The sequence below is a fragment of the Pseudophryne corroboree genome, chromosome 2 (genome assembly GCF_028390025.1).
Source record: "Pseudophryne corroboree isolate aPseCor3 chromosome 2, aPseCor3.hap2, whole genome shotgun sequence".
NCBI classification, from domain to species: Eukaryota; Metazoa; Chordata; class Amphibia; order Anura; family Myobatrachidae; genus Pseudophryne; species Pseudophryne corroboree.
Window position 1 is genome coordinate 236,210,624 of NC_086445.1, and position 15,392 is coordinate 236,226,015.

The 15,392-nt window shown below is 45.3% G+C and overlaps 1 protein-coding gene across 1 annotated transcript in view; it reads left to right on the forward strand.

The window, feature by feature from the left end:
* Positions 1-13,849, forward strand: part of LOC135050687 (retinol dehydrogenase 7-like) — a 57,549-nt gene extending 43,700 nt beyond the window's left edge. The window contains exon 4 of the mRNA XM_063957096.1: positions 13,114-13,849. Coding sequence (XP_063813166.1) covers positions 13,114-13,331 — 218 coding nt within the window. The 3' untranslated portion in view covers positions 13,332-13,849. The remainder of the gene's footprint in view (positions 1-13,113) is intronic.
* The last annotated feature ends 1,543 nt before the right edge of the window (positions 13,850-15,392 follow it).

The following is a 15,392-nucleotide window of genomic DNA, read 5'->3' on the forward strand; positions in this document are numbered from 1 at the left end:
CGTCTCGGCCATGACTAGTGGCAGCAGCTTCAGCACGAGGTGGAAGTGGATCTTGATCTTTCCCTAATTTTGGAACCTCAACTTTTTTGTTCTCCATATTTTATAGGCAGAACTAAAAGGCACCTCAGGTAAACAATGGAGATGGATGGATTGGATACTAGTATTGGATACCTGCCGACTGCCGACACAGAGGTAGCCACAGCCGTGAACTACCGCACTGTACACTGGTTGATAAAGAGATAGTAGTATACTCGTAACAACTAGTATGACACTATGACGACGGTATAAAGAATGAAAAAAAAACCACGGTTAGGTGGTATATATTATAATAATAATACAATTATGGATGGACGGACTGCCTGCCGACTGCCGACACAGAGGTAGCCACAGCCGTGAACTACCGCACTGTACACTGGTTGATAAAGAGATAGTAGTATACTCGTAACAACTAGTATGACACTATGACGACGGTATAAAGAATGAAAAAAAAACCACGGTTAGGTGGTATATATTATAATAATAATACAATTATGGATGGACGGACTGCCTGCCGACTGCCGACACAGAGGTAGCCACAGCCGTGAACTACCGCACTGTACACTGGTTGATAAAGAGATAGTAGTATACTCGTAACAACTAGTATGACACTATGACGACGGTATAAAGAATGAAAAAAAAACCACGGTTAGGTGGTATATATTATAATAATAATACAATTATGGATGGACGGACTGCCTGCCGACTGCCGACACAGAGGTAGCCACAGCCGTGAACTACCGCACTGTACACTGGTTGATAAAGAGATAGTAGTATACTCGTAACAACTAGTATGACACTATGACGACGGTATAAAGAATGAAAAAAAAACCACGGTTAGGTGGTATATATTATAATAATAATACAATTATGGATGGACGGACTGCCTGCCGACTGCCGACACAGAGGTAGCCACAGCCGTGAACTACCGCACTGTACACTGGTTGATAAAGAGATAGTAGTATACTCGTAACAACTAGTATGACACTATGACGACGGTATAAAGAATGAAAAAAAAACCACGGTTAGGTGGTATATATTATAATAATAATACAATTATGGATGGACGGACTGCCTGCCGACTGCCGACACAGAGGTAGCCACAGCCGTGAACTACCGCACTGTACACTGGTTGATAAAGAGATAGTAGTATACTCGTAACAACTAGTATGACACTATGACGACGGTATAAAGAATGAAAAAAAAACCACGGTTAGGTGGTATATATTATAATAATAATACAATTATGGATGGACGGACTGCCTGCCGACTGCCGACACAGAGGTAGCCACAGCCGTGAACTACCGCACTGTACACTGGTTGATAAAGAGATAGTAGTATACTCGTAACAACTAGTATGACACTATGACGACGGTATAAAGAATGAAAAAAAAAACACGGTTAGGTGGTATATATTATAATAATAATACAATTATGGATGGACGGACTGCCTGCCGACTGCCGACACAGAGGTAGCCACAGCCGTGAACTACCGCACTGTACACTGGTTGATAAAGAGATAGTAGTATACTCGTAACAACTAGTATGACACTATGACGACGGTATAAAGAATGAAAAAAAAAACACGGTTAGGTGGTATATATTATAATAATAATACAATTATGGATGGACGGACTGCCTGCCGACTGCCGACACAGAGGTAGCCACAGCCGTGAACTACCGCACTGTACACTGGTTGATAAAGAGATAGTAGTATACTCGTAACAACTAGTATGACACTATGACGACGGTATAAAGAATGAAAAAAAAAACACGGTTAGGTGGTATATATTATAATAATAATACAATTATGGATGGACGGACTGCCTGCCGACTGCCGACACAGAGGTAGCCACAGCCGTGAACTACCGCACTGTACACTGGTTGATAAAGAGATAGTAGTATACTCGTAACAACTAGTATGACACTATGACGACGGTATAAAGAATGAAAAAAAAACCACGGTTAGGTGGTATATATTATAATAATAATACAATTATGGATGGACGGACTGCCTGCCGACTGCCGACACAGAGGTAGCCACAGCCGTGAACTACCGCACTGTACACTGGTTGATAAAGAGATAGTAGTATACTCGTAACAACTAGTATGACACTATGACGACGGTATAAAGAATGAAAAAAAAACCACGGTTAGGTGGTATATATTATAATAATAATACAATTATGGATGGACGGACTGCCTGCCGACTGCCGACACAGAGGTAGCCACAGCCGTGAACTACCGCACTGTACACTGGTTGATAAAGAGATAGTAGTATACTCGTAACAACTAGTATGACACTATGACGACGGTATAAAGAATGAAAAAAAAACCACGGTTAGGTGGTATATATTATAATAATAATACAATTATGGATGGACGGACTGCCTGCCGACTGCCGACACAGAGGTAGCCACAGCCGTGAACTACCGCACTGTACACTGGTTGATAAAGAGATAGTAGTATACTCGTAACAACTAGTATGACACTATGACGACGGTATAAAGAATGAAAAAAAAACCACGGTTAGGTGGTATATATTATAATAATAATACAATTATGGATGGACGGACTGCCTGCCGACTGCCGACACAGAGGTAGCCACAGCCGTGAACTACCGCACTGTACACTGGTTGATAAAGAGATAGTAGTATACTCGTAACAACTAGTATGACACTATGACGACGGTATAAAGAATGAAAAAAAAACCACGGTTAGGTGGTATATATTATAATAATAATACAATTATGGATGGACGGACTGCCTGCCGACTGCCGACACAGAGGTAGCCACAGCCGTGAACTACCGCACTGTACACTGGTTGATAAAGAGATAGTAGTATACTCGTAACAACTAGTATGACACTATGACGACGGTATAAAGAATGAAAAAAAAACCACGGTTAGGTGGTATATATTATAATAATAATACAATTATGGATGGACGGACTGCCTGCCGACTGCCGACACAGAGGTAGCCACAGCCGTGAACTACCGCACTGTACACTGGTTGATAAAGAGATAGTAGTATACTCGTAACAACTAGTATGACACTATGACGACGGTATAAAGAATGAAAAAAAAACCACGGTTAGGTGGTATATATTATAATAATAATACAATTATGGATGGACGGACTGCCTGCCGACTGCCGACACAGAGGTAGCCACAGCCGTGAACTACCGCACTGTACACTGGTTGATAAAGAGATAGTAGTATACTCGTAACAACTAGTATGACACTATGACGGTATAAAGAATGAAAAAAAAACCACGGTTAGGTGGTATATATTATAATAATAATACAATTATGGATGGACGGACTGCCTGCCGACTGCCGACACAGAGGTAGCCACAGCCGTGAACTACCGCACTGTACACTGGTTGATAAAGAGATAGTAGTATACTCGTAACAACTAGTATGACACTATGACGACGGTATAAAGAAAGAAAAAAAAATACCACGGTTAGGTGGTATATATTGTAATACAATTATGGATGGACGGACTGCCTGCCGAGTTCCGACTGCCGACACAGAGGTAGCCACAGCCGTGAACTACCGCACTGTACTGTGTCTGCTGCTAATATAGACTGGTTGATAAAGAGATAGTATACAATACATACAACAATATACTACTATACTGGTGGTCAGGCACTGGTCACCACTAGTCACACTGGCAGTGGCACTCCTGCAGCAAAAGTGTGCACTGTTTAATTTTAAATTAATATAATATTATGTACTCCTGGGGGCTCCTGCTATAACAACCTGCAGTGCTCCCCAGTCTCCCCCACAATTATTATAAGCTTTGCCTTTTATACATTGATGTGCAGCACACTGGGCTGAGCTGAGTGCACACAGACTGAGTCACACTGTGTGACTGGCTGCTGCTGTGTATCGTTTTTTTTCAGGCAGAGAACGGATATAGCAGAGAACGGATATATTAAAATAAATAAAAGTTAACTAACAACAACTGCACTGGTCACTGTGGTAAACTCTGTCTGACTCTGCACAATCTCTCTCTCTCTTCTAATCTAATTTCTAATGGAGAGGACGCCAGCCACGTCCTCTCCCTATCAATCTCAATGCACGTGTGAAAATGGCGGCGACGCGCGGCTCCTTATATAGAATCCGAGTCTCGCGAGAATCCGACAGCGTCATGATGACGTTCGGGCGCGCTCGGGTTAACCGAGCAAGGCGGGAGGATCCGAGTCTGCTCGGACCCGTGAAAAAAACATGAAGTTCGTGCGGGTTCGGTTTCAGAGAAACCGAACCCGCTCATCTCTAATATATAGATGATGCAGCACACTGGCCTGAGCCTGAGCAGTGCACACAGATATGGTATGTGACTGACTGAGTCACTGTGTGTATCGCTTTTTTCAGGCAGAGAACGGATATATTAAATAAACTGCACTGTGTGTCTGGTGGTCACTCACTATATAATATATTATGTACTCCTGGCTCCTGCTATAACCTATAACTGGCACTGCAGTAGTGCTCCCCAGTCTCCCCCACAATTATAAGCTGTGTGAGCTGAGCAGTCAGACAGATATATATAATATTATATATAGATAATAGATGATGCAGCACACTGGCCTGAGCCTGAGCAGTGCACACAGATATGGTATGTGACTGAGTCACTGTGTGCTGTGTATCGCTTTTTTCAGGCAGAGAACGGATTATAAATAAAACTGGTGGTCACTGGTCACTATCAGCAAAACTCTGCACTGTACTGAGTACTCCTAATGCTCCCCAAAATTAGTAAATCAAGTGTCTCTCTAATCTATTCTAAACGGAGAGGACGCCAGCCACGTCCTCTCCCTATCAATCTCAATGCACGTGTGAAAATGGCGGCGACGCGCGGCTCCTTATATAGAATCCGAGTCTCGCGATAGAATCCGAGCCTCGCGAGAATCCGACAGCGTCATGATGACGTTCGGGCGCGCTCGGGTTAACCGAGCAAGGCGGGAAGATCCGAGTCGCTCGGACCCGTGAAAAAAAACATGAAGTTCTGGCGGGTTCGGATTCAGAGAAACCGAACCCGCTCATCTCTAGCGGAAACACGGCGTTTTATGGGCGTGTGGCTGAAAACGCTACCGTTTCCGGAAAAAACGCAGGAGTGGCCGGAGAAACGGGGGAGTGGTTGGGCGAACGCTGGGTGTGTTTGTGACGTCAAACCAGGAACGACAAGCACTGAACTGATCGCACAGGCAGAGTAAGTCTGGAGCTACTCTAAAACTGCTAAGTAGTTTGTGCTCGCAATATTGCGAATACATCGGTCGCAATTTTAAGATGCTAAGATACACTCCCAGTAGGCGGCGGCTTAGCGTGTGTAACTCTGCTAAATTCGCCTTGCGACCGATCAACTCGGAATGAGGGCCTCTATTCGCAATTCTGCTAATCTTTCGATCGCAATTCTGCTAATCTTTTGATCGCAATTTGATCGCAATTCTGCTAAGCTAAGATACACTCCCAGAGGGCGGCGGCTTAGCGTGTGCAATGCTGCTAAAAGCAGCTAGCGAGCGAACAACTCGGAATGAGGGCCTATGTACAGTAGTGTGCAGTCACACATACAATCTCTTACAGCCATACACTACATAGATCTGCTCAGTCTCAATACTGATAATTTCTGCAGCGGGGTACATTAGTATTCCACAGGGAATAACATTGGGGTGCAGAGTTGGATCTTGATCCGAGGCACCAACAGGCTAAAGCTTTGACTGTTCCCAAGATGCACTGCACCACCTCCTCTATATCCCCGCCTCCAGGCACTGGAGAGTGCAAGCAGCTAACAGGATGGGCTGCTGTAAGCAGCCCTAAAAAGAGCTTTTCTGAGAAGAAAGAAGACGTCAAGGGCCGCAGCACAGGCACTAGTTGCTATATGTCATGCTGACATATCGTGCTGCGGCTCCCTCACCTCCCACAGCGGCGCTGTATACTCCCGCGCCCTAGTTGCCGGGTACTTACAGCAGAAGCGCTACGGTTTCATCAGGCACACACATATACCGCCGCTGCTCCCCTGGATCGCGTGGCTGCACATCTAGGGAGAAGGTAAGAGGGTCCCCCGACAGGGACCTGGCAAAATCGCGATCCGGACACGGTTTACGGAGAAGGATCGTGCCACTGGCGTGGACACTGTGGCCGTGCAGGGACCCCACTATATCCAGCAGGGCAAGGAGCACAGTTCGGATTTACTAAAATCCGTTTCACATAGGCTCTATAGTACCCGGTGGAGAAGTCCAGCAGAGGGGATAAGGCTCTGACCTGTAGCCCCTCCCCCAGCCCCAGGCACCATCTACAGCAGATATTCCTACTCTGGAGCTGAAGCTCTCTCTCCCGCACTCCCTGTCAGCGTTTGGGTCTGGGTTTTATATATATATATATATATATATATATATATATATATAGATATAGATATATATATAGATATAGATATATAGATATAGATATATATAAAATATAGTGTTTCACAGGAAATACTATTTGGTATTTTTCTCTGTGTATTTTCAGTCACCCTATACCGCTTAAATCCATTGTTTGTGTTCTGTGTTTGCAGTCCCCTTACACAGGAGTTTTATGTATGGTACTGTATTTGTCTGGCTATATTGTACTAATACGCCCTAAGGCTATGTTTCCAAGTAATGTCTGCTACACAGGGAGGGAATTCCGTGGACGCTCCTGCCTCATGCAGTTCTGACGCCATGGTTTTACCTGAGGAAAATATTTCAGCTGAGGGTCCAGGTACTAGTCAGCCTGCAGCACCGGTATCACACCAAAACCCACCATGGGCTGCTTTCTCTAATATGCTGACTATGCTGTTAACAAGACTTATGCCCCCTATGGCACCTCCTGTGCCATTACAGCCGCATATTGTCCCTGTAGTTAATCCGCCATGGGCGGATACTCTGTCAACTCTGTTACAGCAATTAAATCAGTCCTTGGTTAAACGAACACCTAACCCTTGCCCTCCTAGGACCAAAGGGACATCTAAGTGGGCAATTTCTTCCTCACAATCCACTCATGGTTCGGATACTTCATCCGATGAAGATGGGGAATATACTGATCCATCAGACACCGATGCAGCTGCTTCTGATAAGGAATCTATAACACAGGTTTATGTACCTGACCTAGTGGAGGCTATCACACTGATTCTTCAGATGGATGACCCTCCAGATAAGTCTAAGAAACCTGATGAGTTCAAACGTCAGAAGGTTACTAAATTAGTTTTACCACATTCTGAACATTAGTTGACATACGTCAGGAATCCTGGGAGTCTCCAGGAAAGAAATTCTCCCTGTCTAAATAAAGGCTAGCTCGGTATCCCATCGCTGCAGAGTTAAGTAAAATTTGGGAAACACCACCTCCGGTGGACTCCCATGTCGCAAGTCTTGTGGTGCCTTCTACTCTGCCTGTCACTACCGTCACCTCTCTGAGCCGACGGATAAGCATGTGGAGGGTTGTTTGAAGTCTATTTACACTCTTGCAGGTGTTGTACATAGACCTACTATAGCAGCTTCTGGGGCTGCAAAAGCTCTTGAAGCCTGGGTTCAAGATGATGAGGCGAAGCTACATCTGTATTTTTCTGATAATGCCAGACAGTGTCTTTCATATATTACCACAGCCGCTCATTACATTCAGGAGGCAGTCTCTGATGCCGGTGTCCTGGTGGCCAAAGCGTCTACTACGTCCATTATGTGGTTACGGTCTTGGTTTGTGGATCTTGACTCTAAAAAGACCTTGGAGGTGATCCCTTTTAAGGGAAACATCCTTTTTGGGGAAGATATGAACAAGATTGTTGCTGACTTAGCGTCTGCTAAAACTGCATGCCTACTGAGTACTAATCTTTCAGCTCCAAAGGCTAAAACTACTACCTTTCTTTCCTTTCGACCTCCAAGTAAAGCAAAGGGGTCAGGCATACCCAAAACAGGCTCACCCTTCCAAAACCTTTGAGCCCAAACCTAAACGTTCCTGGGCTGCCCGTCAGCCTGCTTCCAAACCAGACAAGCCTGCTGCATGACGGGCGGGCCTTCCCCCGGAGGATCCCAGGGTGGGAGGCCGACTTCTGTGGTTCGCCCACGTATGGTTACAGACCACTTCAGACACCTGGGTGAGGGAAGTCGTCGCTCACGGATACACCGTCTCTTTGAAGAAACGTCCACCTCGCCAGTTTTGCTTGACAAATATCCCTTCGGATCCGTTGAAAGCAAAAACTCTACATTTGATGGTACAATCCCTCCTGGATACAGAGTGATAGTGCCGGTGATTCTGGCTCAGAGAGGCAAGGAACTCTGTTCCTAGTTCCGAAACCGAATGGATCCTCCTGGCCCATTCTCAACCTCAAGTCTTTGAACAAATTTGTGAAGGTATCCAAATTCCGTATGGAAACTCTTCGCTCTATTATTCTGGCCTTGGAGGCCAAGGACTATATGGTATCCCTGGACATACAGGATGCTTACCTACATATACCTATGTCGCATCAGCAATATCTGCGGTTTGCTATTGGCAACCTACATTATCAATTCCAGGTATTGCCTTTTGGACTGAACACAGCTCCGCAAATCTTCAATAAGGTCATGGCGGTCCTGACGGTCCTTCCCCGCCATCGGGGTATCAGGATCCTGCCGTATCTGGACGATTTGTTGATCCTGGCGAACTCCCCGGAGGTTCTCCTCCATCATCTGGAACTGACGGTTCAATACATGCAAGCCCACAGGTGGCTCATCAACTGGAAGAAATCCTCACTGGTCCCTGCTCAGAGCATGGTGCACCTCGGGGCGTTACTGGACACACACAACCAATGGTTGTTCTTGTCTCCGGAGAAGGTCCTGAATCTTCAGGACAAGATAAGATGCTTACTATCTTGCCCACATGTGTCGATACACTTGGCGATGCAAACACAAGGCTTTTCGACATGGTAGAGTATGCTCAATTTCATTCTCGCCCTCTGCAGCGGTTAATCCTTTCCAAGTGGGACGGCCTGCCTCACCAGATCAGGTCTCACATGATTTCCTTGACTCCGGAAGTTTCTCTGTCTCTGAGCTGGTGGCTCCAGGACCAACGATTGAGCAGAGGTTGTCCCTTCTGGATCTCCAACTGGGTTCTCCTAACGATGGATGCCAGTCTGCGGGGTTGGAGCACAGTGTTGGAGCAACACTCTCTTCAGGGTCGGTGGACCAGGGAGGAATCTCTCCTTCCGATAAACATTCTGGAGTTGTGGGCAGTGTTCAATGCTCTAAACTGTCCCTGCCTCTGGTACAGAACAGGCCTGTTCAAGTACAGTCGGACAACACCACCACGGTGGCATACATAAATCATCAACGCGGCACTCAAAGCCACATGGCAATGATGGAAGTGTCAAAGATTCTTTTATGGGCGGAAAGCCATCTGTCAGCCATGTTGGCAGTTTTCATTCCGGGGGTCCTCAACTGGGAAGCGGACTTCCTCAGTCGTCAGGACGTACATGCCGGAGAGTGGAGCCTTCACCTGGAAGTCTTTCAACTCCTAGTGTACAAATGGGGCCTACCAGATGTAGACCTGATGGCATCTCGACACAATCACAAGGTTCCGGTCTTCGGAGCAAGGACAAGGGATTCTCAAGCAGCGTTCATGGACGTGTTGGCGATTCCATTAAACTTTCGGCTGCCGTATGTGCTCACTCCGGTGTCACTCCTGCCCAGAGTAATAAGGAAGTTCAAGCAAGAAGGAGGATTACTAATTCTAATCGCTCCAGCATGGCCCAGACGGCATTGGTTCTCAGACCTGCAGGGTCTCTCAATAGAGTGTCCTCTTTTACTTCTTCAACGCCCAGACCACCTCATTCAGGGCCCTTGTGTCTTCCAGGATTTGGCCTGACTGGCTTTGATGGCGTGGCTCTTGAAGCATCAGTTCTGAGGGCCAAAGGATTTTCTGAGGTGGTCATTCAAACTATGTTGAAAGCCTGTAAACAGGCTTCGGCCCGGATTTATTATAGGGTCTGGAATTCTTAATTCACCTGGTGTGCGGCTAAGAATTATGATGCATACAAGTTCAGTACTGCCAAACTTTTGGCTTTTCTGCAACAGGGCCTGGACTTAGGCCTTCGTCTGGCCTCCCTCAAGGTTCATATTTCAGCCTTGTCGGTATGGTTTCAGTGAAAAATTGCGTCTCTACCTGACGTTCATACTTTCACTCAGGGTGTTTTACGGATTCAACCTCCCTCCTGTTGCTCCTTGGGATTTGTCGGTTATTCTGGATGCCCTACAAGAGTCTCCATTTGAAACCTCTTGAGTCTATGGACCTTAAATGTCTTACACTTAAGGTGTTATTTTTGCTGGCTATTGCCTTTGCTAGAAGGGTTTCAGACTTGGGTGCCCTATCCTGTCGGTCACCCTTTCTGATTTTTCACCGTGACCGTGCGGTTCTTAGAACTCGCCCTGGTTATCTGCCTACGGTGGTGTCATATTTCCACCTTAACCAAGAGAAAATGGTTCCAGCCTTTATCTCTCCAGGTTTATCATCCAAAGAACGGTCTTTGGATGTGGTACGGGCTCTCCGTATATATGTGAAGAGAACTGCATCTCTTAGATTTGGTTCTCTCTTTGTCCTTTTTGGTTTTAACAAACATGGCTGGCCTGCGAATAAGCAGACCATGGCCAGATAAATTAGAATGTTCATTGCACAAGCTTATGTGCAGACTGGACTTCCAGCTTCTGCTACTATCAAGGCCCATTCTACTCAGTCTGTTGGACCTTCTTGGGTGGCCCGCCGTGGCGCGTCCACTGAACAATTGTGCAAAGTGGCTATGTGGTCCTCAGTGAACATGTTCATCAGGTTCTATGCCTTTGATACTTCTGCCTCCCAGGATGCTTCCTCTGGACGCTGAGTTCTTGTGCCTGCTACAGTGCATCCCCTACCATGAGAAACTGCTTTAGGACAGCCCCGATGTTATTCCCTGTGGAATACCAGTGTACCCCGCTGCAGAAAAGGAGATTTATGGTAAGTCTTACCATTGTTAAATCTTTCTGCGAGGTACACTGGATTCCACAGGGCGCCCACCCTGACGCACTTAGCTTCTTTGGGTTTGTATGTCATTAATCGCTGGTACCTTTGTGAGAATGTGGTTATCTGTGGCTACTAACTACTGCCTTCTCTTTTACCTGCTACTGCATTGGACTGGTTAACAAAACTGAGCTCCAGTGCCTGGAGGCGGGGATATAGAGGAGGCGGTGCAGTGCATCTTGGGAACAGTCAAAGCTTTAGCCTGTTGGTGCCTCAGATCAAGATCCAACTTTATACCCCAATGTTGTTCCCTGTGGAATCCAGTGTACTTCGCAGAAAGAGATTTAACAATGGTAAGTCTTACCATAAATCTCCTTTTTTTTCACAAAGTAAAAGGTAAGCTTCAAATAGAAGCAAGGCAGTTAGCTCAATTAATTGGGTAAGCTTCAAATAGAAGCAAGGCAGATAGCGCAATTAATAGATTGTCTGACTACAATGCCACAGGCAGTGGGTTTGAATCCTGAGTATGTCAGCATCTTGAAATGTAATAAAGAACATTGTGACTGAATAACAAATCTCAAGGTGAGTTAATGAATGTTGTATAGGTATTAGCGACACAAGGGGTCAGAGAAGGAGACAGCAGTGGTCAGGAGATGCTGGGCTTGAAAGAGGGGGAAAGCTGCAAGTGAAAGTAATTAAAACAGATAATTGACAAGTGTCACCAGCAGCGCCCCCTAACCTGCAGTGCTATGTGCAGTGCCCCCTCCGCAAACACCTTCTTACAGTCCTGCTGACTGCATTGTATATGAGTGACAAAGGCTTACTAGCAAACCCCATTGTCTAAAAGTATTATCCCCCACACTTACTGATTGCATCTTATCACAGTATTTTATAATACCCATTATTACACCCCTCAATTAGTATGGTTGTATTAATTATATATCAGTGCCCCACTGATTGTAGCAGGCATCTCCTATACATGGTAGTACCTAATATAGAGTATAATAGCATATTCATATCTCACCAGTGTGTGCCTCTGACCTCCCCCTCCCCAAGCCATGACTATAGCATGTGGATGTTATACACTGTACTTAAAATAACACTGTATACCCCCTATCACCGCTTTTCCCCACATGATTGGATGTTATACAAAAAATCTAAAAAAAAATCTGTAATAAAGTATACTGGAAAATCTGATGTTCTTCTTTGTGCACATCCTGACTCTTTGTGTGTGTCTGACATCATCCATGCATGTTTCATGACTGGTCACATACACAATACTGCAGGACTGGAAACACAGGCATGCGCTGGAGATGGCACCCAGCAGCTGTCTAATCACGAACAGCCTGCTCTGGGTATTCAGCCAGCCTAGCTCTCAGACAATTTCATTTCGGTGGACCGTGCGGTCTGCCAAAAATGCCCTTTATACAGCCTTGTTGCCAGGCCCCCTGGGACCAGCAGGGCCCCCTAGGACCCACATGGCCGTAAATCTTGTGGTAAATCTGCTACTGGACAGCACAGTAAAACATATTGCAATGCCAGTCAATGCATGATGAAAGAAAATGTGCTGTGTATCCCCTATAGTGTTGAAGTTGATACTGTTACTCTAACATTGCCTGATCCTTGTCTACATTGATGTTCTACTTGCAGTCTGCTTTGCTATAAAATTGGGGACAGCAGCACTGGCTATGAAACCCACATTTAATTAAAGACATCAGAAGCACAGGGACAGTGGGCCCACTATTAGTTTTACACAAAGCGATCCCTATAGTATAGCATGTGCCAAATTGTCAGTAACTCACCACTTTGGGGTGGATGTGGCTGGAGCCATTAGCTCAATATGTTTTCAGTCTGTACAGCAAGTCTAACCCTATCATGTTAAATGCAGTAATCTGCTTTTTAGTGCAACTGGTGATCCACTTATTTAAAAGACTGGTAGCAACTTGATATAATGGACTTGATATTGGTTTAAACCCCAACACCTACATATTTGAAGACAACTACTGTATATTGAAAAATAATAGTTACTGTCCTACAGCCTCACTAACAGAAAAATCCTATGTTCACTCTGATATAATATGCATATTTTGTTTACATTTAGGTCTTTCCTACGTTGATGGATTTGCACAAAAATGTAACAAAAACCTGTCCCTAGTCACAGACTGCATGGAGCATGCTCTGACTGCGGTTCATCCCTGGACTCGATACACTGCAGGCTGGGACGCCAAGCTCATCTTCATACCTCTCTCCTACCTACCTACAGTAATCCTGGACTTTCTCCTAACCATTGGTCAGCCTAAACCAGCTCAGGCGGATTGATCTATTTTCTCAAATTCTAATGGTTGAAACATATTGCAGTGTTTATTAGATCCTTATTAGTGTGACACATTTTCCTAAAGCACGTTGGTATATAAAGTATATAATATATAAAGCTAAAAACTAAACAATTATAGGATCTTTACACAGGAAATTAATATTTCAAGTTCAATGTAGCAAAACCACAATATAAAACAAAATAAATTTTGAAACTATTACATGATTTGCAATTATTATTATATCAGACTTTAGAGGTATCCAGTAAACTTATATACAGAATTGTGTAACGTTTACTCATTGGTTATAATATGATAAGTAGAAATTACATTTTAAAACATGTTTTGTGAACAATTTCCACAATAAAAACCTTTGGAAACAAACTAAATAATGTACACTACTGACAAGTTATTAATCTTGGGAAAAAAAGAAAATAAAGTAAATCCAGGTGCACACTCTAAGCACTAAAAACGTGTAATCAATTATAAACATAAAAAAACTTGACAATTTAACATGGAGTGAAACTGAGGTACATAGCACAATTTTCAGCCAAAAATATGGGTCCAACTACCACTGCCAGGTGGCTGTATCAGGTGGATCCCTGACATATTATATAAAATGTATCCAGGTCTTACCTATCATAGTGCCCATTACAATATGTAGACAGAAGATGCAAGGACCCATACTCATTAAAAACATCTAAGGGCACATGGATGGGGTGCTAGTCCAGGAAGAAGGTGTCTCTAAATTCAAGTGTACATACATACAAAATTACAGTGTAAAAGGGAGAGCTGTATAGAACACTCTAATTTTAAACACAAAAGGTGCTACCTGTTATGATTCCCGTACTCCAGACCAGAGGAGATCTTATGGCAGAGGTCTGAGTACTGGAAAGATATACTGGTTGTGGGAGCAGGAGAGCCTAGTAACCCCTGGCGCCCTAACTCCGTTGTCTCGCCCGTGTTATCAGAAATCCCCTGCGAGACTATGGTTGCTTGAGCCCATGGCAGCCGCGTTCGAAGGGCGGATTATGTCTGCCCAACCCCGATGCCCCCTCAGGTCTTAATGGGAGACAAAGGGAAATCCGAGACAGGGTGATAACAAGGGGCCCTCTGACTAAGCAACCAGGCCAGGGGTTACAAGCTAACTAACTAAACCAAAAAGTATGTGCGGACTAGCCGCCAGGGAAAAGGACAACCAAAGATCCACTGATCCGTAACTCCTATCCAGCACCGCTGGATACCAGAGTGGATCAGGGGGAGCGGAATCCTCCGCAAAAGCTCCAGAACACAAAGATACAAAATAATAAACAGTAAGCGGTCAAGCCGCAACACACGGCTACGCCGCGACTCACGAACACCACAGGATGTTAAAGGTGCTCGGTCAGACTCCAGGAACAGATGACAATTTCCGAGTACAGGATCACTGAGGACAGGAACAACCGGATTGAGCAGGACTGGAAACTCTCTGTAACCAACACAGGCAAACAGGAAGCTATCACCGGCGTCTGTGAGAAGTCCAAAGGGTGCTTATAACTGTGAGCTCCCCAATCAGGAGCCAGACTGGGTAATCACAAGTAATGCCGTGCAGCTTGCATGCTGCACGGCCAGCACACCATTATACAATTAGAAAAGACCCAGCAACGGGGAACGCGGCCCGAACGTGGCGTCCCCGTTGCTAGGGTCTGAGCGGCTCCGTGCGCCCGGCATCTAGCGTTGCCAGGGAGCCGGCGGCTGTACGCGCACGGCGTCCCTGGTTGCTAGGCGCCGGGCCGCACCGACGAGCGGACCCCGGCGCCTAACAGTACCCCCCCTTGAGGAGGGGTCAAGGAACCCCTAAAGCCCGGTTTCCGAGGAAATTCTCGAAAAAATGCCCTCTTGAGCCTCGGGGCATGGAGATCCTTATCCAGGACCCAAGACCTTTCTTCTGGACCATAACCTCTCCAATGCACCAAAAAATAAAGCCGACCCCGGGACAACTTGGAATCGAGAACCTTCTCCACCAAGAACTCCTGCTGACCCTGTACAACAATTGGTGATCTCCCCTGAGATATCTTACGAGGAAATC